The sequence below is a fragment of the Lagenorhynchus albirostris genome, chromosome 10, assembly GCF_949774975.1.
Source record: "Lagenorhynchus albirostris chromosome 10, mLagAlb1.1, whole genome shotgun sequence".
NCBI classification, from domain to species: Eukaryota; Metazoa; Chordata; class Mammalia; order Artiodactyla; family Delphinidae; genus Lagenorhynchus; species Lagenorhynchus albirostris.
The window spans coordinates 48,474,457-48,502,342 of record NC_083104.1 but is presented as its reverse complement, the minus strand read 5'-3'; the positions used below and the strand labels follow the sequence as shown (position 1 = coordinate 48,502,342).

At 38.2% G+C, this 27,886-nt stretch overlaps 1 protein-coding gene and 1 pseudogene across 1 annotated transcript in view; both read left to right on the top strand.

Moving 5' to 3' along the window:
• Positions 1–27,886, top strand: part of GOLGA4 (golgin A4) — a 106,284-nt gene that overhangs the window by 26,967 nt on the left and 51,431 nt on the right. Inside the window, exons 4-12 of the mRNA XM_060162372.1 lie at positions 3,546–3,611; positions 12,493–12,807; positions 16,406–16,453; positions 17,539–17,595; positions 20,821–20,919; positions 21,521–21,650; positions 23,128–23,315; positions 23,604–23,687; positions 25,945–26,092. Coding sequence (XP_060018355.1) covers positions 3,546–3,611; positions 12,493–12,807; positions 16,406–16,453; positions 17,539–17,595; positions 20,821–20,919; positions 21,521–21,650; positions 23,128–23,315; positions 23,604–23,687; positions 25,945–26,092 — 1,135 coding nt within the window. The remainder of the gene's footprint in view (positions 1–3,545; positions 3,612–12,492; positions 12,808–16,405; positions 16,454–17,538; positions 17,596–20,820; positions 20,920–21,520; positions 21,651–23,127; positions 23,316–23,603; positions 23,688–25,944; positions 26,093–27,886) is intronic.
• On the top strand, positions 14,034–14,605 carry LOC132528060 (ATP synthase F(0) complex subunit C2, mitochondrial-like; annotated as a pseudogene).

Below are 27,886 nucleotides of genomic sequence, written 5' to 3'. Positions count from 1 at the left end.
TAATTGCATCTTATTTTGGGAGAGTACCAGTTTTCTGTGTATTAAACATTTGAAAGGAAATAGTTACCTGTTTGTTTTTCAACTGAGTGAATTCATACAATTTTGAATCTTGTATATATTGATAATTTCACTTGGGAAAAGTAGACTTACTTCATAAAGTATCTGAGTTCTTAATTTAGCAAATTAAAACTTAGAGATGTTTGATTGCCTAGTAAGGATGCTTTTGTTGTTAAAATGGACACCGACTGAAATGGGATTGGGGTTTTTTTAAACAGTGAGAATTGGTTTAATTTATTAAGTGGCTAGTAATGAAGTTAGAACACTTCTGTATTTATCCATGCAGCCAGTAAAGACTTGGTCTGCATATGGCCAGTATCAGTCTTATATTACATTCTAAACTTGGTTTTAGAAAAGGAAGCAGCTCAGAGTTCTCATAATGCCTTAGCTTGGCTCTCAGGTATAGTGGTCTCTAACACCTCACTGTTTTCAATACTGGTTTGAGAGGGAGACAGGAGTCCCAGTTAGAGATAACTTACCGACTTATTTTAAAAACATAAAAGGATATTACACTTCATGTAGTAGTAATAGAGCCTTAAAAAACCACAACAAAAAAGAAGTTCTTTCAGGCCCACTTCCGTTAGAACATAAAATGATTTGTATTGAGTGCCTATCCTACTGTGACAAATGCTAATAATTTTAGAATGGAGGCTTTAGAACTATTTAAAATAATTTAAGTAGGCTGAAAGTCTACATTAATCTTATTTAAATTTTGTTTTGTTCAGATAAAAACTTATTTCTCCTCACATAAAACCATAGCATAACCTATAGTAGAATAAAAATTTAGTGAGCGTCTAATTCATTATTTTATTTCACCAATTGCTGACTTTTCCTTAATTCAGTTTTTGGAAAAATGCCTCTCTTTACCCCAAATTCTAAAAGTTGCTGTATCCTTAGTGCTCGGTAGTCAAAAGTAGTTGTTGAAAGACTGAACAAAACGTAATTGAAGGGAATTCCCTGGCGGTCCAGTGGTTAGGACTCAGCGCTTTCACTGCTGTGGGACGGCGTTCCGTCCCTGGTCAGGGAACTAAGATCACGTGAGCCACGCAGTGTGGCCGAAAATTAAAAACAAACAAACAAAAAACAACCAAAAAACCCACACATACACAAAACACCATAATTGAAGACAAATCTGGCAGGGAACCTGTGTGTGCTTTTAAGTTAAATGCACTTTAGAAACGTTTTCCTGTTATCTAAGAATTGCCTCCAGGAGAAGGTGTTGGTGACTGAGTAGTGACATGTGTTGAGCTAGTTCTTTAGGCTTCCTTCTTGGGGGAGGCCTTCAGAAGTCTCCTTACACTGAAGGAAGTAACTGTATAAAGATTTAACAAGCAATTACTGAGCCTCTACTACAGTCAGGCAAAATGTAGGGTTCCTGCCCTCCGAGCGTTTATAGTTTAGTATGGAGACAAAGATGTCAGAATACACTTAACAATGCAAAGGAATTAAGTCTTCATAGAAGAAAATACAGGCATAGGAAATGTGTTAGCCTCTCAGGCCAGCCATATGAAGCTTCACAAAATAAGGGGCATTTGAAAGTTGAAAGACAAATAAGAATTTGCTGGGCAGAAATGGAGAAGGCATTACAGGTAGTGATAAAATCTATAATTTTGTTTCTAGAGATTCTTAACTTAGATTTACATGGTAACAGAGGCCAATACTTTCCTTAGCTGTCTTGCATTTATTTAGGTATATAGTATAACAAGTAAATTGAAATATAGATGCAGAGATGAAAAGTTTTAAGATGTTATGCTGTTTGTTTGGTAGGGTGATATTTCAGACAATTGTAGAATAGCTTTTTTTGTATGGACCACAATCATGTGTCAAGTAATTTACTTAAAATAGAATATGGACTTTCTTGCCACTCTTCTTCCTAACCTAAATATTTTATGGAGCCCTTTCATTTGCTTTCTCCATAATTTAACAGTAACTTACTTTTCGGTATACTGCGTGGCGGAGAGACTTGCTGATTTCTCTGAAGTATGTTTTCTTATTTTATAGTGTGTAGTGTAGGATATTTTTAGGGCTGGAAAGCATTAATTATGATGCTACACAAATAATATGCCATATATACGACTTCTAATTCTTTGAAATGGCAGAGAGCAGGAAGATAAAAGTTAATTCCTATGTTTCCCCAACCGTTCTCCCCTATTTAACTTTAAGGAAGTGTCTTGGACTGATAAAATTTGATAACTTTTTATGTCAGAGGGAGAAGGTATTTAAACTTTTATGAGGAAAAAATTCAAATGTATTGCAAGAGTGAAAATAGTAATGAGTCACATAAGATTTCTTCCCCCTTCCCCAGTATCCATTATCCAGTGTCAACAATTAATAAGTCATGGCCATCTTATTACCATCCCCCCATACCTCTCTAACCACACCACTCCCACCCTCCCCACACATGCAGATACCCTCTGCCCATTCCTGTGGGATTATTTGAAGCAAATTTCAGATATCTTATCTAAGTATTTTGGTATATATTTCTAAAAGATAAAGACTAAAAATATATAACCACAATACATTTATCACACCTAAAATTATTTCTTAGTATCAAATACCTAATGAGAGTTCAAAAATTTGAGAACACTTTTGCAAAGCTGAGTGCCTTCTCCACTTGTTTTTAAGAATAAGAAGAGTCATATATTTGACCCTTTCTTGGTTAGCCCTAGAGTTGCCGGGGAAATGTACTTTCAAGTTACTGAAACATAGTGGCTAGTATTTCGTTGAATGCTTTTGTTTAAAACATGGAAGTTATTTTATCATGAGCTGCTTCTATAGCTTTAATTTTAGTTAGACACTTAGTATATTATGAATGCAATGTAGAATTTTGAATCTCGAAGAATATCATCCATTATGGAACTCATGCTGGTATGATATAGTCAGTAGAATGTTGTGTAACTTGGAGCGTTTGTCATACCAACAAAAGAAAACGAAAAGCTTTCATATGTAGAAGAAATTGTTTTTAATTATAAGTTTTTCTGAAAATTGTCATAACAATTTCATTTAGACTGCTGGCTTCAAATGAATGAGGCATTTCCACTTCTTGTTGCCAAGATATTTTTCAGAGCTTAAGCCCAAATAACTTTAAATATTATTTTACTGTAAGGAACAATTGACGTTACTTTTTCTGGATAGTTTTCTACTTGAATGAGTTTTGCTAATTGAATCCCTGATGTTAACTTCATATTGAGGGAAAAAGCTGGGGAGATTGTAATGGGGAGAGGTATGTGATTAGCTTGAAATAAATTTGGCTGCATACTAATCTTTGCTATTTGGTTACAGATATTATAGCAAAATGAATTTTCTAAAATACTTACCATACTAGTTTTGCCTTGCATGAAAAATTCTAATAAGTGAACAATTACTAATTTTGTTTAACAGATAAATGTATGTAATAGGTTTTGGTACTTGGCCTTTCTTTGTTCTTAACAGTTTTAAAATTTTAGTTTTCTGATCCTTTCTTTACAATGTTTCTTTCTTTTTCTTAGAATGCATCTATCCAAGCCATGAAATCTCCCGACAGTGTTAATGGAAGTGAACCCACAACTCCTCAGGTCCGTTATTAATGTTATTTAAAAGAAATAGCAAGTCATTTCAGGATGTCAGTCAATCAGTATTATTACCATTTGACTTTACATTGAAATAGTGATGTCTGAACATTGATACAATGTCTATGGTAACACCAGGTTTGTTGATGGTTTCTTGGAAAAAGTTTAAAATGAAAGCAATACATGTATATATATACCAGTCATGTAAGATTCCATTATTACTCATTTAAAAAACTAATGGCACTGAAGAGAAAACTTCGGGAAAAAAGACTGATTTTATAGTAAAAGATTATGGAGTAAGTCATTTTTAAAGACATGTTGAGTTACATATTCTAGAAGGGAGATGTGAAGAAAATGGGATTTCTTTTAAAGTTTGTTCTAATGCAGAATATCTTACTACTAGAGAATTTAGTTTATCTTTGATTTTAAAAAGTTATTTGATTTTAAAAAGTTATTTGACTCCTTCCAAAAAAGAAAGAAATTCATTTAAAAAAATCTTAATGATAGCAGTGTCTGAGATGAAAATTTATTTTCTTTGGCTTTAGTGATTATTATTATCATTAACCTGGCTGTTCTCAACAGTCTCTGTGTAGAGCAATAACATTTCTGATTCTGTGAACCTGGAGCAGGAACATGGGCAATTTCTGAACTAAATCATGTAGATTAAACATTCTAAAGTATTGTCTAACTTTCCAAACTCCATGAAAAGGTTACCTGTGAGCTGAGAGTCTCATTCTTTTCAGGGAGGCCGGTCAGGCTCTGGGCATAGTCCACGTCCCTGGGCTTTGAGCAGCATCCCCTAAGTCCTCTACAGATAAATCATTTTCTATTAGTGCCTTGAGGTAGGGGTAAAATATTGGGAGGCACCAATTTAAATGGTACTGGACAGATCCAGTGATCTTGAAGGAATATTAATTAGAATTAATTAGATAACCAGCTTTATGATCAGATTCAGGAGAGATTTAAGTTTAATTAAGGTGAAGAATGAACATGGGTGATATTCAGGAAGTTAATTGTGTTTATTGAGTTTACTGTGTGTCAGGCATTGTTAAGCATTTTATGTATATGATCTCATTTAATTCTCATAACAAGGAGACACCTTCACTCAGAGACTGTTTTTTACTTTTATACAAATTTCTGACAAGTTGGTTGTTGGTTGTTGTTAGCAAATTAGGAACAGGGGGTATCCCCAAAGTGGGTAGAATGCTTACTGTGGTTGGGCAGCAGGAAATCAGAGTTGACACCAAGGTAGAAGAGGTGGTGAAAAGCAAGCCCAAGAGTTTATAAAGTGTAGCTGCCTGTGACCCCCTTACTACTGGGTAGAACATCCTCTGTAAACCAATAGAGTTTGGCACACAATGTAATGATTGTGGTGGGGATGTCATTAAAAAGGGTTACTCACTGTCCTTATTTAAGAAGGCAGAAAAGTGCAGTATACCTATCTCAGAAAAATTTCTGTTAAATAGTTAACTCTTAAATTGTTTAATGCAGTACATAAAATTCAGCTAATCAAAATGATTATTCATTCATTTCCAGAGGAATGCAGGTAGTTGACATTTTACCTCAAACAGACTTACAAAACTCAGATATTTGAAAATAATTAGTGTATACCACCATGTAATAGAGAAAAATATATTTTGCAAAACAGGTATGTGTGAGCATTCATCCTTATCTGAGAAGCTGTGAAATAGTTTTATTGGATCATAGTTTTAGTGTTTTAGCAGTTTAGGATGAATCTAGGATCTAGTATTACCCTCTTATTGTATAGATGAGCTATCAGGCATGAAACTTTAAATTATTTGCCCAAAGACCAGTGGCTAGTTATTGATAGTGGGGTTATCATAGATAGACAAAAACATTAGTCTACCCCACTATAATTTTTTGCCATGTATTGCCTCATTTAAGTTTATATGCTGTTAAAACAAAATGAGAATAAACTAGTGGTTGCCGGAGCGGAGGAGGGTGGGGAGGATGGCGATATAGGTGAAGGGGATTGAGAGGTACAGACTTCCAGCTATAAAATAAATAAGTTACAGGGATGTAATGTACAGTACAGGGAACATAGTCAGTAATATTGTAATAACTTTGGTGTGTAATCTATAAAAATATCGAATTACTATCTTTTATGCCTGAAATGAACATAACATTGTAAGTCAACTATACTTCAGTAAAAACAATAAAAAGTAACAACAGAATTTTGTTAAATTGAATAGAGCAAATCATAGGAATTTAAATGACCATTCTCATATGCTATTATTTTTTTTAACTATAGGAAAAAGTCTGGTTTTGAAAATCATTTATGATTTTTTTTTTAAAGCAAGTCAACCTCTGTCAATTTTTTAAATATATTTATTTATTTTAATTTTTGGCTGCTTCGGGTCTTAGTTGTGGCACGCAGACTTCTCTCTAGTTGTGGCACGTGGGCTCCAGAGCACGTGGGCTCTGTAGTTTGCGGCACATGGGCTGTCTCCTTGAGGCACACGAGCTCAGTAGTTGTGTCACGCGAGCTTAGTTGCCCCGCGGCATGTAGGATCTTACTTCCCCGACCAGAGATCAAACCTGCATCTCCTGCATTGGGAGGCGGATTCTTTACCACTGGACCACCAGGGAACTCCCTATGAATTTTTTGAAAAAGAGAAATTATAGTAGTGTAATTAAATTTTGAAATTTCTGTTGCCATTTTTTTTTTTTTGCGCTACGCGGGCCTCTCACTGCCGTGGCCTCTCCCGTTGCGCAGCACAGGCTCCGGACGCGCAGGCTCAGCGGCCACAGCTCACGGGCCCAGCCACTCTGCGGCATGTGGGATCTTCCTGGACCGGGGCACGAACCCGTGTCCCCTGCATCGGCAGGCGGGCTCTCAACCACTGCGCCACCAGGGAAGCCCCTGTTGCCATTTTTTGAATACTGCTTTTAATTTTATTTTCAACAGTTACGAAAAATTTCAATCATACAGAAAAGTTGAAAGAACTTTATAAAGTGAACATGTGTATACCTACCACCTAGATTCTATCATTGATATTTTACTTTTCTTTTCTTTTTTTTTTTTTGGCTACACTGCAGGGCACATGGAACTTCCCTGACCAGGGATTGAACCCATGCCCCCTGCAGTGGAAGCTCAGAGTCTTAACCACTAGGGACCACCAGGGAAGTCCTGTACTTTTTTTTTTTTTAATCACAAATCTGTCCATATATTCATTCCTCTATTCGTCCCTCAATCCATTTTATTTTTCTGATGCCTTTCAGAGTAAGTCGCAGGCCACAGTACTAATGTTTTAGTATGTATATCATTATCTAGAGTTCAGTGTTTGTAATTTCTATTTTGAAGTGAATTTTATATAAAATGAAATATACAAACCTCAAATGTACATTGACTGATTTGTACATCGACACATACATTTGACAAATGTATGTGCCAAACCCATGCACAGGTTATAGAAGATTATCAACACACCAGAAAGTTCCCTTATGGTCTTCCCTCTCAGAGGCAACGTGTTGTAATTTTTTTCCACCATACAACACATTAGTTTTGCTTATTTTAGAACTTTATATAAGTGACCTTATAAGTATGTGCTCTTTTATGGAAGACTTCTTTCACTCAGCATTATGTTTGTGAAATTTCATCCATGTTGTGATTATCAGTAGTTTGTTCCTTTCTGTTGCTGTGTAGGATTCGTTTGAATGAATATTCTGCAGTTATTTACCTATTGATGGACACCTGGGCTGTTTCCAGTTTTCTGCTATTACGAATAAAACTATCATGAATGTTATTGTAGAAATCCTGTGGATGTATGTTTTCATTTTTTTCTTCTTGAGTGTTATTGATTATGTATTAATGCTTTTTGATGATTCTAGAATAAGATACACTATATGTAAAAAGTGATACATATCATTTTGATCAAGCATTGAGTATTTAAAGATCTCCCATTAGCTCATCATTAACATATTGCCAGGTTAAGGTTCAGCTGAACAAATGTGTAATAACTACCTACTTCGTGGAAAGCACTGAGGCAGGACTACAGAGATAGAGAATATGAATTCTGTTCTAAAAGAGCTTAAAGTCTGGGATGAGGGTATGTGTGGCAGATACAATGATAAGAAAATGTATTTAGTGCTTCCTGCATATGAGGCATATTTTAAATGCTTTTACTCATTTAATCCTCATAGCAACCTACTAGAGTAGTGTTGATTTATAGATGAGGAAATTGAAACAAAGAGGTCCTAAAGCTAATAAATGGTGAAACTGGGATTCAAATCATGGAGTTTTGGTCAGAGTCTGAGTCTTAACCCTGGTGCTGTATTGTCTCTGTAGTTGTTCTAAGGCATAAACAATTCAGTTAGTTGTTATATCAGCAAGTAAGTAACTAATGGTGAGTCGGAATGCAGTATGTGCTCCAGTAGTGGTCCTGGTAAAGTGCTTAGGCCATTGAGAAGGGTTGTTTCTGATGGGTGAAATCTGAGGTTTCCTGGAAGAGCAGAAACTTGAGCTCACTTGTGAAGGATGTCTGAGTTTCCATGCGCAGAGAAAGTTTGGGTGATAGTACAGAGGCACACAAGGATGCGTTTATTCAGGGAACAGGAAGTTACCTGTTGGAACTCAAGTTTTTGTTACATGAAGGGGTGGTTTTACAGAGAAATGGGTCTTGGGAAGTGGGAACCTTGAGTATCAGCTAAGGATTTTGAACTTTATATTTAGTGGGAGTTCAGTTTAGGAATTGGAATGAAATGATCTGAATTATGTTTTAGAAAGACAATCCTGGTGACCATGTGGCAGGGGCAGATTGGTAGGTAAGAGATTTGAGGCAAGAGAACAGAAGGCTGCTACAGATATCCAGCTGGTAGAGGATAAAAGTCTGACACTGTTGGGGAAATAAAAAGGAGGAATGCAAACAATGTAAAGTGGGGGAGACAGAAAGGAGCTAAAAGTAACTCTGTGTTCATTTTTTTTCATTTATACATTTCTCCTTCTCTAACCCCCATCAGCTTTTTAAAAAATGAGTTATAAATCAGTGAATGTCTTTGGTACCAGAAACCTGACAATAGTTGGAGCCAATGGGAGTTTAATTTTTCACATAGCAGAAGGGCTAGAGACAGTCAGTCATTAAGGACCCTTCTCCGTTTGGCTTCTTGTCCCCCCCCCCTTTACCTTCTCATCCTTCCCACTGCCTTTCACCCTCACAGTTACAAGTTTGGCCTCCAGGAATTGCATCTCCATTGTTGACAGGACAAAAGGCATATATATTCCTTTTTATCAGGAAAATAATATCTCTCCTAGAAGGTTCCATCCATTTTTTTTTTGGCCACACCACGCAGCTTGTGGGATCTTAGTTCCCCGACCAGGGATTGAACCCGGGCCCCAGCACTGAAAAGCACGGAGTCCTAACCCCTGGACCACCAGGGAACTCCCGAAGGTTCCATCCTTTAGATTGCCACTTATAGTTTACATTATTGGCTGAACTTAGGCACAGGGCCCCCTCCTGGCTGAAACAGAGTCTGGGAAAGCTAACTTTAAAAAATCCTTTAATTGAAATGTAATATCACAATGTAATAATGTATACAGAAAAGTATCATGTATTCCTTGTACAATTTACTGAATTTTCACAAACCAAACACAACTTTGTAACCAGCACCCAAAATCAAGAAACAGAAATTACCAGCACCCCAGAAGCCCTTGTGCTCCCTTCTGCTCTCACCTCCCCCTACCAGGGGCAACCACTATCCTGACTTCTAACTCTATAAATTAATTTTGCCTGTTTCTGACTTTATGTAAATGGAATCACTAGTGGTTATTCTTTTGTGTCTGGCTTCTTTTGCTTAATAACTCTGTTAGTGTTAGTGAGATTCATCTATATTCTTGCTTGTGGCTATAAATCTTTAATTCTCATTGCTGTCTAGTATTCTTTTAGTGAGCAGATGACAGTTGACTTACCCCATCTGTTATTGATAGGCATCAGCAGTGGTTTCAGGTTTGGCGCTATTTTAAACAGTGCTGCTATAAACTTTCTAGCGTGTATCTTTTGTTGAACATATGTATACATTTCTATTGTGTATATACTTAGTAGTGAAATTGCTGGTCTGGAGAGTACGTGTGTGTTTAGTTTTAGTAAATACTGGTAGTTTTCTGAAATGGAGTGTTCCACATCCTCACCAATACTTGGAATTTTCCATAGTTTTAATTTTAGCTATCCTGGTGGATATGTAGTAGTATCTCATTATGGTTTTTATTTGTATTTGAGAAGGTGAATGTTTTAACCTGGCTGTATTGTCACCCTGCATTAAACTGGCATCTGGTGGAAAGGAAGAAGGGAGGATTGGATATCAGGTGATAGATACTATTGATTGTTTAGCTCAAGCCAGTCATGATGCTAAGTTTTTCACATGTATTAGTGTAGTACTCCTCACAAGCGCCCTACGAGGTGAGTGCTGTTGTTTTCCCCAATTAACTTATGAAGAAACAGAGGCATAGAGGGGCTGTGTAAGTTGCCCAAGGTCATATTGCCGGAGACTTGAGCCCAAGAAGCCTGGCTGCAGAGCCTATGCTCTTAGCTACTGCATCTTATAACCGGAAGAGTCTGCCACATAAGCTTGCGTATAACATTCTTATTTGTAAGTTTGTCTTTTGTTTTGTTTTAGTCTTCTTTCTTTAATAATAATGATAATTGTTAATGTTTATTGAGTATTTGCTGCATTGTAAGCAATTTGCATGTACATATTAACTCATTCAGTCCTTGTGGCATCCATATGAGGTGGGTGGTATTATTATTACCATCATTATTATTTTTATCACCCCCATTTTAGAGAGGGGGAAACAAGACTAGTGAGGTTAAGTAACTTGGTCGGTGTCATGAACATCATGGTGGAGCTGGGATTTAAACTTAGGCAGCCTTACTCAGCAGCCCACAGACTGAATCACAACGCTCAAACTCCCAAGCAGGGCTTCCCTGGTGGCACAGTGGTTGAGAGTCCGCCTGCCGATGCAAGGGACACAGGTTTTTCCCCCGGTCTGGGAAGATCCCACATGCCGCGGAGCGGCTGGGCCCATGAGCCATGGCTGCTGGGCCTGCGCGTCCGGAGCCTGTGCTCCACAACGGGAGAGGCCACAACAGTGATAGGCCCACTTACCGCAAAAAAAAAAAAAACAACCTCCCAAGCAGAGTAGATGTGACAGTTGCTCAGTTTATGAGCTTCTGCAAATACATGTCTTTGAAATTGTTCATTACCTCCTGGCTCACCCTAAAATAACAACTGTTTCTAGTGTTATTCAAACTTACCTCACTTGTTTGTCCTAAGGCAATTGTCTGTAAGAGCTGAAAAGCACTTTTTGCATGGGTCAGAAGCGGATGGTAATGGAATAGCGGTAAAATGGTTCTTCAGGTTTTTGAGCATGAGGGTCCCTCCTCTCCCTTAAGACTTTCTCTACCCCACCCCAGTATAAAGGTAAAACTTGCACATTATGAAAAAAAAAATTGGGAAGTACAGGAAAATAGAAAAATGAACATAAAAATCATCTAAAATCTTACCACCCAGACCCACTCACTCACTGTTAACTTTTGGTGTTTGTCCTTTAACAACCTGATTCTAAGGGTGTTTATGTAAACATGCATGCAAATTCATAAGTATATGTAACTATGTTAAATCAAAATGAGTTCACAGTGTATGTGTTATTTTATAACCTGAGTTTTCCCATTAATAGTATGTCTTGAACCTTGTTACATACATTGTGGTTTATATAATGTATCCTCTAGTGGTGAACATTTGGGTTGTTACCACTTTTTACTGTCATGAACATCCTGTGATAAATCTGTGCCTATGCAGGGGGTGGGCCCCTCTTACTCCCACCTTGCCAAATACTATTATTAAATCTCTAAAATCTATGAGTAAAGTATTCCTGGTCTGATTTTTTTTTTCTTGTATATTAAAGAGAATCTTTTTGTTTTCCTGTAATCTTTGCCTATACATGACCTCAGTCTCCCCTGAGCATTTCATTCCTGGCATCTTTGAGATCTTGCAGTGACCCTATTGCACTAATGAGAATGAGTTTCTAGGAAACACCTGAAATACTGACTGCTGTCATGTGAACAAAAAAATGCAGCTTACAATAATGCAGGTTATTGAATTATATTATTTTCCATTGCTATTGTTCAAAATAATACATCATTATTAATATTAATATTCTAATTAAGAGAACAGCTCTTGCTTATCACTGTTTCTAACATCAGACTTACTGATCCGTGTAGAGGGACTCTAGCTCAGACTTTTTAATGGTCCTCCATGATTTTTTTATGCTTATTTTTATTGCCGGTGGACAGTGGTAATTAGAGCAGAGTTAGATATCCCTAGTCAGCTCTGCCTGGCATTCTGTTATTGAGCAAAATGGGTTCACTAAACATTACCCTCTGCCCGAGAAGAGTAATGAGGAATCTGCACAGGCCTTCATGCAGACTCCAGATGCAGCCACACACTTCACACTTCACAGTACATACCCACATTTTAGGCACTGGGTATATACTGGTGGTATAGATGACCACTGCCTCCAAGGGTCTTACAGTTTAGTGGACAGATCTCACAGCACACCTGTGAGGTTGGCTGGGAAAGTATGGCTTCCTTCTTTTTACAGATGTGCAAACTGAAGGGAAGTGACTTAGTGAAGGTCATTCCACTGCTCGGTGACAGACCTGGGACCTACACCCCAGTCCTCTGACTCTAGGTCCAGCGCCTTTTCACAAATAAACAGGTGTCTCTTGTTTTTCAGAAAACAGTGTATTGTGTAAAATGTCAGGAATATAAATTAAATGTGTTAGCTTTCTATAGATTATTGCTGGTGATTAGGGAATTATAGAAGTCTAAATATGTATTTTAACCCACATGTTCTGATGCGTTTTGGTTGCAGTCAGGTGACATGCAGTCTTTTGCACAGAAGCTCCAACTCCGGGTGCCTTCCGTTGAGTCTTTGTTTCGGAGTCCAATGAAGGAATCTCTATTCCGATCTTCCTCTAAAGAGTCTTTGGTACGAACGTCTTCTAGAGAGTCCCTGAATCGACTTGACCTGGACTCTTCTGCTGCCACCTTTGATCCACCCTCTGATATGGAGAGTGAGACCGAAGATTCACTAGGGAATTTAGACAGTCTCAGCAAAGAACATTTGATCCAGTGGTTGCGAAGAATGGAACGAAGGTTGAATGGCTACAAAGGAAAATGTTCTGAGGTAGGAGCATGACTTTTTTGTTGGTATGAAAAGTTCCTCCCCATATTCTCTAATTCATATTACTCTCTGGCCTTTATGCCTGTCATTGGCTGAACTGTCAATTCCCTGGCTACGCTGGATACTGATGGGGGATAGTTTGTGGAAATATCTAATTAAAGACCTTCAGTGGTACTGAGGCCCTTTGACAATACTGTTAGTAAAATTTTGGAGCAGATTGTTGCCCGTAGCCTTTTGATCCTCACATTCTGTGCCCCTCTCTCCAGGGTTGCTTGGACACCCAGCTCAGAGTTCATTGTCTTTCCTCCTCACATCCCTTCCCTTGTTCATCTTTTAAGTGTTGTGGCTCCAAAATGACCTCTTCTGCCAACCAGATTCCATTATTTTTGACCCCAGATATGTGCACATTTGGTGCATTCTCATTGGACCTACATTTACAATTTGCCTCAAGTGAATCTTTTAACTGCTGGACCCCTTGACAATGTTTGGTCTAAGAGGAAGGAAGTGGTGCTGCTCCTTCGCTCCTTTCGTTCCTTTAGAAACATGGCGCCTTCCCTTTGGGCTGATTGTATTAGTTGCCCTCGCTGTCCTGTGCAGTTAAAATGTTCTTTCTCCAGAAAGCCTTTCTGGACAAAGTTGCCCGTGGCTTCCTTTTTAAAAAAAACAAAAACCAAAAAAACCCCATGGGCTTCTCTGGTGGCACAGTGGTTAACAATCCTCCTGCCAGTGCAAGGGATAGTTGTTTGAGCCCTGGTCCGGGAAGATCCCACGTGCCGCGGAGCAGCTGGGCCTGTGCACCACAGCTACTGAGCCTGTGCTCTAGAACCTGCGAGCCACAACTACTGAGCTCGCGTGCTACAACTACTGAAGCCCGCATGCCTAGAGCCCGTGCTCCACAACAAGAGAAGCCACCGCAATGAGAAGCCCGCGCACCGCAACGAAGAGTAGCCCCCACTCACTGCAACTAGAGAAAGCCCGAGCACAGCAACGAAGACCCAACAGCCAGAAATAAATAAAATTAAAAAAAAACCCGTAATGTTTTATTGTCTTAATGCTGATAAATCAGCATTGTAGTTAATTTTAATTAATGAATAATAAAGTTCAAGGTTAGAGTATAAAGTTAGCTATTACTTCTATTTCCAATTTGGCTGTAATATGGATAGTTTTACCCTGCAGCCAAAAACAACCAAAAAAACTCCTAGATGAAATATATAAAATATCTTTTTAAAAGTACAAAGTGCTCCCCTCTTTGTCTTCTCTGCATTGGGGCCAGCTCTCCTGCCGTGGCCTCTCATCTGAAAACGTACGCTTGTGCCAAGTTCGTCTCCACCTCCTCCTTGATCAAGAGAACCTCTGCACTACTGAGCTGATCACTGTCTACAGTGATGCTGAAACAATAGGAGACACTGACAGATGAGAGCCACAGCAGCTTGGCAGCCCCGAGTCCCCTGACCACCTCACTTATTCCTAGCCATACCTTCCAAACCAGTGCCATTTCAAGGGACATTGACACGGAAACCAAATTCATTGGAGCTGGGGCTGCCACAGTAGGGGTGGCTGGCTCTGGGGCTGGAACTGGGACTGTGTTTGGTAGCCTCATCATTGGTTATGCCAGGAACCCTTCTCTGAAGCAACAGCTCTTCTTCTGCGCCATTCTGGGCTTCTGCGCTCTCGGTAGCCATGGGGCTCTTTTGCCTGATGTTGGCCTTTCTCATCCTCTTCGCCATGTGAAGGAGCCATCTCCACCTCCCATAGTTCTTTCTCTCGTGTCTCGTCTGCCCTGTATGTTCCTTTTCCTGTACCTCCCCATTTTTTTTTTGGCTCAGTGTTTGACAGAGGGAAGACAAATGAATACTGTATTAATAAGAAAAAAAAAAGTACAAGGTGCTGACAAAATAGGAAAGAATTATTAGGTTAAAATCTGTTGGCTAGCTGGAACCCAGAGATGTACACAGGGCATTAAGGCCATGTATCTCATAAGGCACATGTGGAATCAGGCAACTTTTTTCTTTAAATTTTTTAAAAAAATTTTATCTTTTATTTCTGTCAAAGTTAATAATGGTCCTGAATTTATTTGTTTAGATTTACGTTATTTTCACTAACCCATGACTTTTAAGTTTGAAGCTTGGGCAGCCGTATAGTTAGTATTTAAATGTACAAGACACGATGCATTTTTTGTTTATGGTGCCATTAAATTTTGCACCATCTCTGTGAAGTAGCTATTTATTAGCTCTGTTTTGCAGAGTACAGATTAAGGACTCATAGAGAGTTACTCATAGAGATTAAGTAACTTGCTTATAGTCACACAGGTAGCAGTTGACAGACTCTGCATTGATTCTAGGTCTTTCTGGTTGTTTCCGCTATTCTGTACTACCTCAGGTAAAGCTGTGCGGCATTTTAGGGATGGAAAGAGCCCATCGTCTTTGTCTCCACCTTTCCTTGCTACTGTAGGTACCTAGGATGGTAGTGCTGTAAGTGCCATCTGATTGTTGTGTTACTCTTCCACTCCCACTCCTCCTCCCACCCCTCACCCCCACCTTGAGTACCGGTTTCCTAACTGGTCTTAAGTAATAAGAAGGGGAGATCCTGGTTTAAGGCCGAATTTTGGTTTTTTACATCCTTATCGCTATCACTGGACTCGCCTTCCATTGCTGCCTGCCTCTTGACTCAAGACATCAGTAGACACATTCGAGGGCATACAGCAGCCTTCCAAGGAAAATGGCAAGGCCAGAATCGGGAGTGCTTTCTCCTGAAGCTGCAACCTGTCTCTTCAGAGCCCACTAGCACCTCTAAAGTGGGTCCAAATAATGCGGTGGAGCCATGTGCTTAGCCTTCCGATGAGAAATGCTATATAATTTATAGGTGTAAAGGTTTATTACTCTGTAATTTCATCAAGTTTTGCTAGAATGTTTAAATGTCATTTTTAGGTTAAATGGTTAAATATCTCTTTAGGACCTGACATAGCAGTTTTCCTCTGTTGGTTGTGAGTTGCTTCCCTCAGATTTTCATAGAGCCACAGTCACAGGTCCTACACCAGAGAAACTTTTAGAGATCAGTTACATGGTCTATTACGGCCCAAAGCAAAAAATCACCTGAGGAGCTAGTCAAAACACACATTGTTGCCTCCGCCCTCCCTCTGCTTCTCATTCAGTTAGTTTGGGGTGGGGCCCAAGAATTTCTGTTTCTAGCAGGCTCCCAGGTGATGCTTTTGCTAATGGTGTTGATCTGTGACCACAGTTTGAGTAACCTTTAAGCAAGTTGTCTCTAATCCCCACCTATAAGTTAGGTACTGAAATTTAAAGAGGTGTGTGTGTGTGTGTGTGTGTGTGTGTGTGTGTGTGTGTGTGTGTGTAAGGTGAAATCAAATGGAGATTTAATATCTTTCTTTATAGAGTCATTACATTTTATATTTTAGAAATACATTTCCTGTGTTATTTAGTTTCAACTGCATATACATCTAATTAGTTTGAATTGTCTATAAAAGGATTGCTTTGATTTATTTTCTGACTTTCATAATGAGATGTTTTAGCAGAGTTTAGAATAATTAATTGCATTTATGTAGGAATGACTGATGTTATTAGTGACTTTTTCTTTATTTTAGCTTGTTACAGCTTATCAGACTCTTCAGAGAGAGAAGAAAAAGCTACAAGTAAGTGATTTGTTGGCTGTTATATTGATTCATATATAATTTTAAAAATAGAAAAGATCTTTTAATAAGATAGTTCTAACACTCACTTTTAATAATTCTTCATATGACCAAAGTATTTCAGCTGTTTTACCATTGGGGATTTTGATAAAGAGAATGATTGAGAAATCTCAGATATTTAACCTCTGGTAGGGATGGGCTTCCTTGAGTTCTGGATCCCTGCAGTGTGTAAGAGGTTTGGATTTAAGGCATGTTTGCCTCTTTCAAGCATCATTCCTGGTGTGCCACTGTGCAGGGTGCATCTTTGTTTTAGTGGTAAAGAGACATACAACTTCGAAGCTTTCCCTTCTACTTTTTAAATACCTGCAGAGATCTCTGTTTCTTATTATATCAGGGTCCAAAAATAAGCATCCTCTCTATTTCCTGAGGCTGCTGCTTGTAAAGCCCTTGGTTAAGTGTGTGGAGATAAGAAGGTATTATAGCTCTTCTGGTGACTGAAGACACTAATTATAGAACCAGGAAGTTATTTGTAAAGTGAGATTTGGTAAAATTAATTTCCCCGTGTACATTATTTTAAAATACCGAATCTGCCATAAATATTAGTCTCCTTTGAGTACGACATTAAATTTTCTGGCTTTGGTCTGGAATATAATCAACTGAGAATGATAACACCAGTTACTTATTGCTGATTCAGTGTTCTAATTGTCCATAACAAGTGTGAAAATTAGATTATTACAAATAAAGTTTTTAGTTTAATATTTTCTTAGACATGTGGTCTATAGAAATTGGGGGTAGTTCTCATTTAATCCATTGTACTATTAATATTCCATAAATTCATTCTCAAAAGGTCATTTTATTCCTAAATTCTGTGAGTACCTTGCTTGTGTTTCTGTGAATTGTCTTATGGATTTTTATTTCGACATTACATAATTCTACCACTAGGTGGCAGTAGAGAGTTTGGGTTGCATAGTTGCAAAAGTAAAGGGTGTTGGAGATAAAATTCAATGATTTGTGATCTTTTGAACTTGCTTTTCACTACTATGTCATGTGGTTGTTTGAACCAGCTTCTTTTTCCTTTTAAATTAAAGGGTATATTAAGTCAGAGTCAGGATAAAGCACTTCGGAGGATTGGAGAGTTAAGAGAGGTAAGTTGTGACTAGTACTTTGAGAAGAGTAACTAAATCTCTCATATTTATCAGAACTATTGTATGTATTTGGGTAGTTTCATATCTACTACATTAGTTACAGCGAAAATTAACCAGTCCAAGCTACAAGAACAGGGATCAATTCTTATAGTTTTTATTTGTGTGGTTTTCCTGACATCTGTTGGTGGAATTACAGGCAGACCTAGTTGTTGTTTTTTTTTAACATCTTTATTGGTGTATAATTGCTTTACAGTGTTGTGTTAGTTTCTGCTGTATAACAGTGAATCAGCTATATGCATACGTACATCCCCATATCTCCTCCCTCTTGCGTCTCCCTCCCACCCTCCCTATCCTACCCCTCTAGGTGGTTGCAAAGCACTGAGCTGATCTCCCTGTGCCATGCAACTGCTTCCCACTAGCTATCTATTTTACATTTACACATAGTGTATATATGTCTATGTTACTCTCTTACTTCATCCCAGCTTACCCTTCCCCCTCCTTGTGTCCTCAAGTCCATTCTCTACGTCTGTGTCTTTATTCCTGTCCTGCCCCTAGGTTCATCAGAATCATTTTTTTTTTTTAGATTCCATATGTATGTTAGCATACGGTATTTGTTTTTCTCTTTCTGACTTACTTCACTCTGTATGATAGACTCTAGGTCCATCAACCTCACTACAAATAACTCAATTTCGTTTCTTTTTATGGCTGAGTAGTATTCCATTGTATATATGTGTATGCCACATCTTCTTTATCCATTCATCTGTTGATGGACACTTAGGTTGCTTCCATGTCCTGGCTATTGTAAATAGTGCTGCAGTGAACATTGTGGTACATGATTCTTTTTGAACTATGGTTTTCTAAGGGTATATGCCCAGTAGTGGGATTGCTGGGTCATATGGTAGTTCTGTTTTTAGTTTTTTAAGGACCCTCCATACTGTCTTCCATAGTGGCTGTAGCAATTTACATTCCCACCAGCAGTGCAAGAGGGTTCCCTTTTCTTCACACCCTAGATTTGTTCTTAGTGACCCCAAGGGTCTAATCAGAACTTCCTGAAAGTGGAAGGTAACCCCAGATACTAGGGTCTAGTTCTGGAGCTAGTGAGATCTCTATCATGGTGGTGCTGGACAGCTGGCTAGCCAGCCTGTGGGCTGTAGTCAGGATATAAGTTGACAGTTCTTAAGTTCCTTTATAACTGTGGTCTTTATTGTTTATGGAGTACTTATTGGTTGAATAGTCTAATGTAGCAGGAGGAGGGAGAAGGGGACATGATTAAAAGATGTTTCTGGGGAATTCCCTGGTGGTCTAGTGGTTAGGATTCAGTGCTCTCACTGCCATGGCCTGGGTTGAATTCCTGGTTGGGGAACTGAGGTCCTGCAAGTCATGAGGCAAGGCCAAAAATAAAAGATGCTTTTGTTGTATCCAAGGACTTCTTACCCTAAGATGAGGAGATGAAAACGTTCAAAACCTGAAAATCATAATATAAATTGAGAAGTTTTTGTGGGCTGGTAGGGATGCCATGTAACAGAGTCTAGTATGGTAGAATGTAGAAAATTATTTGGAAGAAATGAATTGTAAAGAAAGTAAAGGACTGCATTGCTATTAAGGAGATGTGCAACTGGTCCTTACTAAAGAATTGGCCTGTGCAGAGTCATGGGTGGGGGAACAGTGCTTTCCAGACTTTTGGATTTCAGGGACTGAGAAATTAATTACCTTCCAGTTCCTTCCAGAAATGGGGGAAAGGAGACTTGTCATAAGGCTACTTTTATTTTTTTCAAGTGAGGACATTGAGAAAAAGAACCAGATTCTTTTATTGTCATTATTTCATACAAGAAAGTTTTTTTTTTAATAATTAAAAAAAGTTAGGAAGGACACAGTCTCAGAATAAAGTACAGTTGTTCAGATGAAAGAAATTTGGATCTAAGAAAAACATGTCTTGATCTGAAGGCCAGCATTTGGAGACTCCTACTGCTGGGGGAGGTCAAGCCAGGAGTTTGTAGTGAGAGGAATAGTAAATGTGCTGAGATCTTGGGGCCATGTGGGTGTGGGGAAGAGTAGAGGACAGTTAGTACCTCAGTGTTTTGAGAATTAGTAAGTTTGAAACAATTCAAGAAGGCATTGCTTATAAGTCCTTGAAAGTAGTGTTTGAGGAAAGATTTCTAGCAAATGTGTGAGGGATGGATTAAATCAGAGGTAGACTTGAGGTAAGAATTCTCTCTAGAAGGCTACTAAAGGAAATTAATCATCAAAATTATTAGAGATTGGGATTATGGTTTTGGATGTGGAAAAAGGACCTAAACATTGTAGAGAAAGTAATGAAAGAATTTGGTTATATGCAGAGGTCAACAAAAGATAAGTAAAATGTGACTTTGAATATTTTGAGCTTAGAGAATTAGAAAAGTAGGAATCCCAGAAAAATTGTGGGGTTTTGATGGGATATCCACTATGTTCCAGGTGTTATTCTGCAACATTCTAATGGAGCAAGTGTAAGGGAGAAGCCCTGAGGACACAGAACTGAGCCCAGAGGGATAATTGCCGAGAGAATCAGTGAAGGGCACAGTGGAAACTCTGAGAGACAGGAATATAGGTAGGCGCCCTGAAGCCGCAGAAAGCAGGTACCTCAGTTGAGGAGGTGATTATTAGTGACTGGTATAGTGGAGAGGTAAAGACCATTGGATTTAGTTAGGGAGGCTCATTAATGACTTAAGGAAAGCAGCATGTAAGGAAGTTGAAATTTCACTGTTTGGTGATCAACTAGGTCAGCCTTTTCATTTGAGGAGGCCTCTGATTTTGACTATTGATCACTTTCATGTATTGGGAGGAGGAAGGTTCTATTGATTATCTATTTAGTATATAACAATTCAGTTTTAGATCAAGTGAATATAAGATAGCACAAACAGTAAGATGTCTTAAAGTAGGATAAAATTTTACCTTCATCTTAAGTAACTAATTTTTTTAATCCTCTTTACATAATTATCAATTCAGCAGTGATTACAGATCTATAAGTATACTTTTGCTTCTTGGATTTTCATATTCTTTAAGGAACAGAATTATTTGTTGGGGTAAGTACTAATGTTTTAAATGCTGATTATTCTTTAATTATTGTTGCTGATAACTTACCTTAATAGTAATGCAAATCTGGATTGATCAGTTTTTAAACTTTGAAAATTTCAGGTTTGTATTTTTTGTTATATACTGAAAACTGCTTATGAGTCCTTTACATTTTAGGAGCTCCAAATGGACCAGCAAGCAAAAAAACATCTCCAGGAGGAGTTCGATGCATCTTTAGAGGAAAAAGATCAGTATATCAGTGTCCTTCAGACTCAGGTAAAAAAAGAAGTGTGGAATTTTTGGATAAAGAAAAATAAAAGGGTTTTGATGGGATATCTGATAGGTTCCAGATGTTTAAAAAATGGACTTTTAAAAAATTTATTTGGCTGCATCGAGTCTTAGTTGCGGCGTGCAGGATCTTCATTGCAGCACGCAGGATCTTTCGTTGTGACGTGCGAGCTTCTCTCTAGTTGCGCTCGTTGGCTCCAGAGCTTGTGGGCTTAGTTGCCCTGCGGCACGTGGGATCTTAGTTTCCTTACCAGGAATCGAACCCGCATCGCCTGCATTAGAAGGCAGATTCTTAACCACTGGACCACCAGGGAAGTCACAAAATGGCCGATTTTTAAAACTCTTTGCTTTTCCTCAATTAATTTTAAGGATAATTTTTGATTTATTGTATTTTCTGGCTAAGGTATCATTGAAAATAGCAAATATCAAAATCAGCAGCATTGGGAGTAAATTTTTTATTTTGATTTCCCCCCCTCCCCCATTATAGCAAAAAGGGTATCTTTTACTCTATTCCTTCTCTGTTTCAAGGAAAGCACTACTGCCAAAGTTTCTCTTGGTTTTTTTCTAATGAAGGACATTTTTTTTTTAGGTTTCTTTGCTGAAACAGCGGTTACGAAATGGCCCGATGAATGCTGATTTACCAAAACCACTCTCGCAGATGGAACCAGAGGCTGAAGGCGTCACTAAAGAGAACACAGATGGTGATGTAGAGCCAGTAGGTAAGCTTCAGCTTGTCAGAAGGTTAGGTTAAAAACTAGAGGAGGATGGTGAGAGATTCTAGGGCAGGAAGTAGTAGACATGGACTGAGGTAGAACTAAAGTGTCCCTGACCCTAATATTTCCAGAAAGATTCAACTGAGTCAATTTTAAAGATCTTATTGACTTAATTAGACCATTCATGAATCAGGCAGTACCCCTTCTAGCAGATAGAAAAGAGCTCCTGGGAGCTGTACAAAATGAAAGACTTTCATAAGCAGAAGGGAGTGGGACAAGGAAGTTATAGTAGCAAAAAGTAGATTAGTTGTGACAAGGTCCCTTTCCTTTAGGGGATGCAGGGGTCTGTCAGGCATGTGACCTCCCTAGTGTTGACCAGGTGATTCCTGATGCACTGGTTTCAGATTCCATTTCTGGGAGAGGCTGAAACTGTAATTAAGTCTCCGTTTGGTGATGCAAGGCTTAGCTTAAGCCTCCATTTTGGACCTGTTTTTAGCAGATGCAAGAATTTTGATGTTTTTTTGGGCTCTTTGTTTATTGTTTTCCAGGAGAAAGTGAGTAATTGTTTTGACACTTGAAAGTTTGTGAGTAGCACCACATTTTCATTGTAATTGAAATTCATTATATTATACTGTTTTACTGATAGCAGTAGCTAGATTTCATAGAAAAACGTTAAGTCTGTTCAAGATTAAGGACTATGCTCTTTGTCATTATTTGTCTCTTTTAGTTTTTAAGTATTATTGCTTACGTATTTCTACAATCAAAGATGCCAATATTTGCCCTATTATTTGCTTTGTAATTGTAAAAGAAGGAATAATTAAATTATGTTTTAAAATCCAATTGTAGCCCTCCCTACTCTTTGAGGCTTTATGGTACCTATTTAGTAAACTTCCCATTTTTTATTTACTAGCTTTATCACAAAGAGATTTGTGATAAACTTTTGGTCCAGCCAGTGCTGGAGTAAGGTGCTGAGCAGCCATTTATCTGAGCAACCAACCTGTAAGGGCTCCTGAAACACCCCTGGGCTATGTCATAAATGTAAGGAGATGGAGAAAGCTGTACTTGCCAGAACTCCTCTCTGGATGAGATTAGAATGCTTTGGAAGGAGTAGGTTAGTGATCCTTTGGGGATTGGCGCTAAGAAATGGGAGGCACTTGTAAAGAGCAAAAGAGGTCATCAAACTGTCTTTGAAGGAGGGTGGATTCAGTTAACATTAGTTAACTCTTGAGTGCTGTGTGCCATTTGGGTTGGGGTTGAACCACAGAAGAAGAGGTGAATGTACTACGTAGCTTCTTCAGCTGCAGATCACACAAATAGTGGCAGAGTAGAGGTTTGGAAGGGCACCCCTCTCTTCTCAATCTGGCTCAGAGTATAACAGAGTGTTGGAATGAGAATACAGTCCTGTGCACTAACAGAGTAGCTGTTCCCAGGGAGCCCTTAGATCCCTCACTGACTGCCCCTGCTTATGCTGCTTTATTAATAGTGGGAGATGGAGCTTCTGCTAAAACACTGGAAATACTTCAGCAAAGGGTTAAGCGTCAAGAGAATCTACTGCAGCGCTGTAAGGAAACCATTCGGTCGCATAAGGAACAATGTATGCTGTTAACCAGTGAAAAAGAAGCCCTGCAAGAACAACTAGATGAAAGACTTCAAGAACTAGAAAAGATGAAGGTAAAAGAGAAACTGATTGTGGTTTAACGCAGCCCTGTGATGCTAGATCCACAGGCCCCAGCGTGGCCTGCATTTCCTCTGGAAAGCCTTCCCCGTTCCTCCGTAGACAGCACGGAAAGGGCCCCTGAGTGCCCTGGGCTTCATAGCATTTACCATCCTTTGGACACATCCTGTGTTCTCTTCTCCTATTAGACTTGTAGGAGTATTCAAATTAGAGAAAATGTTTAGAGTTCTCATATGAGGAGAAGCTTTATTAGAGATGGAAATGAATTTTTAAAATTTTTTTAGGAGCTTCATATGGCTGAGAAGACTAAACTTATCACTCAGTTGCGTGATGCAAAGAACTTAATTGAACAGCTTGAACAAGATAAGGTAAAACAACAAAACTTATGATACTAAAATTTGTCAAGGGGCACCCCAGTTCATTTTTGGAAGCAGTTGGAAGCATGCAGACTTCTGCTTTCCAAAATTATTACAGCTGCTTCCATGAAAAATCTTTTTGTTTTAACTTCTAGATTTATATAACCATTAGCATTAGTTTTGTATCATGTGAAGCTGAATCTGTGATTTCTTGATCCCAGTCAGCATTTTGATTTATAGATTAGAATACTGTTGCAAAAGAAATTTGTTTACAGAACATAACTACTTTTTAGAGAAAAGTTAAATTATTTACAGTTAAGACATTACTAAATGTGAATGATATAAGCATTGTCTTTCAGATATAATGGAAACAGATTAATCTCACAGATAAATTGCCTAAAAAGTAAAGAAATGGTAATGTATATGTTAGCGTAAACAGAAATTTCTTCAAATAAACTTTAGAATGTATAGGTGAGATTGGCAGTTTAGAGTTGGAACAGCAACTTTAGCTGCGGCAGCAAAGACAGCTAAAAAATTCATGGGCAAAACAGTTTTGACCAAAGCCTTTCAGCACCGGGTTCTTGGGTCCTTTTTTTAAAAGTAGCTTCCAGTTAGTTCCACATCATCCACCGTGTTCTTTAATATGGTACTTTATAGCTGCAGTATTTTAAGTGGCCATGTAATTAAGAACATGTTAGAGCTGTTCTGCTATTGAAATGTATTGGCAATTTTTTCATCCTATTCATTTTGCTGGATTCTATTCCATAAACTTCATGAAGGCCCTCTTTAAAAAAAAAACAAAAAAACTTTTTATTATGAAAAACTTAAAACATTTACAAAAGTATAAAGATTAATAAAAGGAATTCCTGTGAACCCATCACCCAACTTCAACAGTTAACATCTGGCTAATTTTGTTTCATCTGTACATTCCCAGCCCCCAGTACCCTCATCCCAGGATTGTTTTAGAGCAAATCTAAGAAATCTTATTTCTTCCATAAGTATTTTAATGGATATTTAAAATAAAGGTCTTTTTTTAATAAAAATATAACCACATTATCATGATCACATCTAAAAATTTAATAGCAATTCCTTAGTACAGTCAACTACCTAGACAGTTTCAGATTTTCCCTTTTGTCCCATACATTTCTTTTCCATTTTTATGAATCAGGATCCAAATGAGGTTCTTTCATTACAGTTGGTTGATGTGACTCTTAAGACTTCTTTTAATCTATAGATTCCACCTCTCTCTCTCTCTCTCTCTCTCTCTCTCTCTCTCTCTCTCTCTCTCTCTCTCTCTCTCTCTCTCTCTCTCTCTCTTTTCCATTGTGCTTTGGTTTTTGAAGAAACTGAAGGCCCACAATTTTCTTTTGGAATTTTGTATAATAATGCCCCACTTACCTGGTTTTTAATCTGTTCATTAATATTAGCCATCTGGAAGAGTCATACCCTAAAGCAAGGGTTGACAAACCCTGGAAGTAAGGTAATACTCTGCTTAATATCATAAAATAGCTGTCACAGAGTCTTATGTTTCAAGAGACAAGTTGAACCACCCATTTTTTGTTAGTTGCAAATGACTGATTTAATATATACTATTTGATTATATTTTCCCCCTAGCGACCTTCATTTCTTGTGTAGATTATCCAGAGAGTGGGAAGACAGTAGCAATTAGCAAATTGGAGGAATGCCTCACTGACAGTAATAAGGAGTGGTGTTGGGACCAGACACTGTCACAAGAGGAAAGAGAAAAACCAGGTAGCTCTGTACTGCAGTCTTGGTCCATCCAGTGTGGCAGCAGTAACCTTATACTCTCAGCAGCCTCTGGGACTTTCCCCATGTTACAGCGCAGTTCAGTAATAGTAGTTCATGATTGGTTCTGAGCCAAGTACTAAAGGTCATATTTTGTTGAATATAAACTGTTTACTAAGATAGGGAAAATTATAGTAAACATTTATAGAAAGATTATAAAATAAATCTTTTAACTAAAATGTGTTGTTAATAATTAAAATATTAAAGTTATTATTAAAATAATTTTTTATATTAAGAATACCCTGATATGCCAGGTAACTGAAGTTATTGTAGTATATAGTGTAGTATATACACAGGACACAGACTAAATACTAAATAAACTAAATACTAAATACTAAAATAATTCGTATGCTGTACTTAGTAAGAGACATTATGTTTTCTGCCCTTTAAAGTAAGTTTGATATGTGCTATTGATAATGCAGTTTTGTTACGCAAACGCTTTAGAGTCTGCACTTCTGTTTAGGGGATGGTAATAGCAGAGACAAAACGTCAGATGCATGAAACCCTGGAAATCAAAGAAGAAGAAATTGCCCAACTTCGTAGTCACATCAAGCAGATGACTAGCCAGGGAGAGGAATTACGGGAACAGAAAGAAAAATCTGAAAGAGCTGGTAAGAACTCAGGGGTTACTTGTTTTATGTTAGAAATCAAAAATCATGTAAAGTGCTTGAACAGCCAACATTTAGAAAAATTAGTTAAATATGGATAAAAATGTTTAACTGTAGAGACTCTTTATAAAGACACTGTGGACTGTTCCTCGGAAGAGGCAGGGGTTGGTAAATTATGGCCTATGGGTAAAATGCAGCCCATGCCTGGCCTGTTTATGTATAGCCCTGCAAAGCCTGAAGTATTTATTATCTGGCCTCTTATAGAAAATGTTTGCTGACCACTGCCTTAGAATATCAAAATTCAGGTTTACAACTTTGAAACTCCCCAAGTAGGCACAGCATGGTACATATTAAATAACTGCTACCTTTTGGATGCTCTAGGGTAAATAAAAAGTATAGGATGTAGTCTGCTTTTTAAGAGACTGATGGAATAATTCAGTGTTATACATAACTGCATTATGTTTTGACCCAATAAATGCTAGACTGTAAAGTGTAGAGACCAGTATTCAGCAAGGTATGATACTGAATAATGCTCGGAAAGAAAGTAGAGATGCTAGAAAGAGGAGAGAGCAGGGTGAACTGGTGCCTTCAGGTTAGTGAGGATGTGAGTTGACTTGGGCCTCAGATAATGAATAGAATGGGCCTAAACAGAGAGAAACATATTTCACATTTAAGATCATAAACGGGCCCAGTGACCATAGGGGGGTGTGTGTGTCAACTGGAAACCATTCTTGCTGAAGTGGGAAATGAAGTTGGATTGTGAAGGAACTGACTGTTAAAGTCTGTAAAAGTGAGTAGCTGAGTTTAGACTTTGGTAAACAAGGAAACCAGTAATAGGAAAGCATAATGTGATGGAAACCAGTGTTGTAGGTGGAAAAGAAATGAAGTGGAAAGTCAAACTTAAAAGCAAGGGTAGAAGTCCAGGCTTTGGGAACTGAGAGCTTTGGCCACCTTGACTAGGATGGTGGGTCTGGGAAGGAGAGGAAGAGTCAAATTTGCAGAATTTGGTATCCAGTTAACTTGGAGGGGCAGAAGAAAAGTAGGAGTCCAAGATGACGCCAGAGTTTTAAGGTTAGGAGGCCGAATGAATCAGGTGAAGTCAGAATAGGAAGTCTAAATGGGGACACTGAGGAATAGAATGAAGTGGTGAATTTGCTTAGATTCTTTGAATTTGGGCCTATCATGAGGTTTCCAGATGGAATTGACCTGTAGGAATTTGGAAATAAAAAATCGGAGCATCTTTTAGGAGTCGTTAGCCTAAGGTTGAAGCCTATGGTTCGATCTGTAGAAGAGGCTGATTTCTCTGAAAGATTGTTTTACTGGTAGTGGAAGCGGTGGTAGCCTTAGCGGCTGCTGCTGCTAATAGCCAGACTTACTTTATGCAAGGCTCTGTCATCAATGCTTTGCTCGTATTCACTTGTGTATGTATTTGTATTTAATCCTCAAAATTTCTATGACTTGGGTATTACTATTATCCTCATTTCACAAATAAGAAAGGAGACAAGAAAACCTAGGAACATAGAAGTTAAGTAACTTGCTTACATTCACCCACAGAGAGTAAATGTATAGTCAGGATTTGAATCCGGGCATTTTGAGTCCAGAGCCTATGCTCTTAACACAGAGATATTGAGTTTGGCAAAGAGACATAAATGAAAACAGAAAAAGTAACCTGAGAAGTCATAGGAATTGCGGATACTTATGCTTCTGGGGGAATATAGGAGGCATTTCCAAAAGTGGGGGAGGTAGGATGAAGATTTTTTTAAATGTCTTTTAATTTGCATGAGGATTTGATTCCCA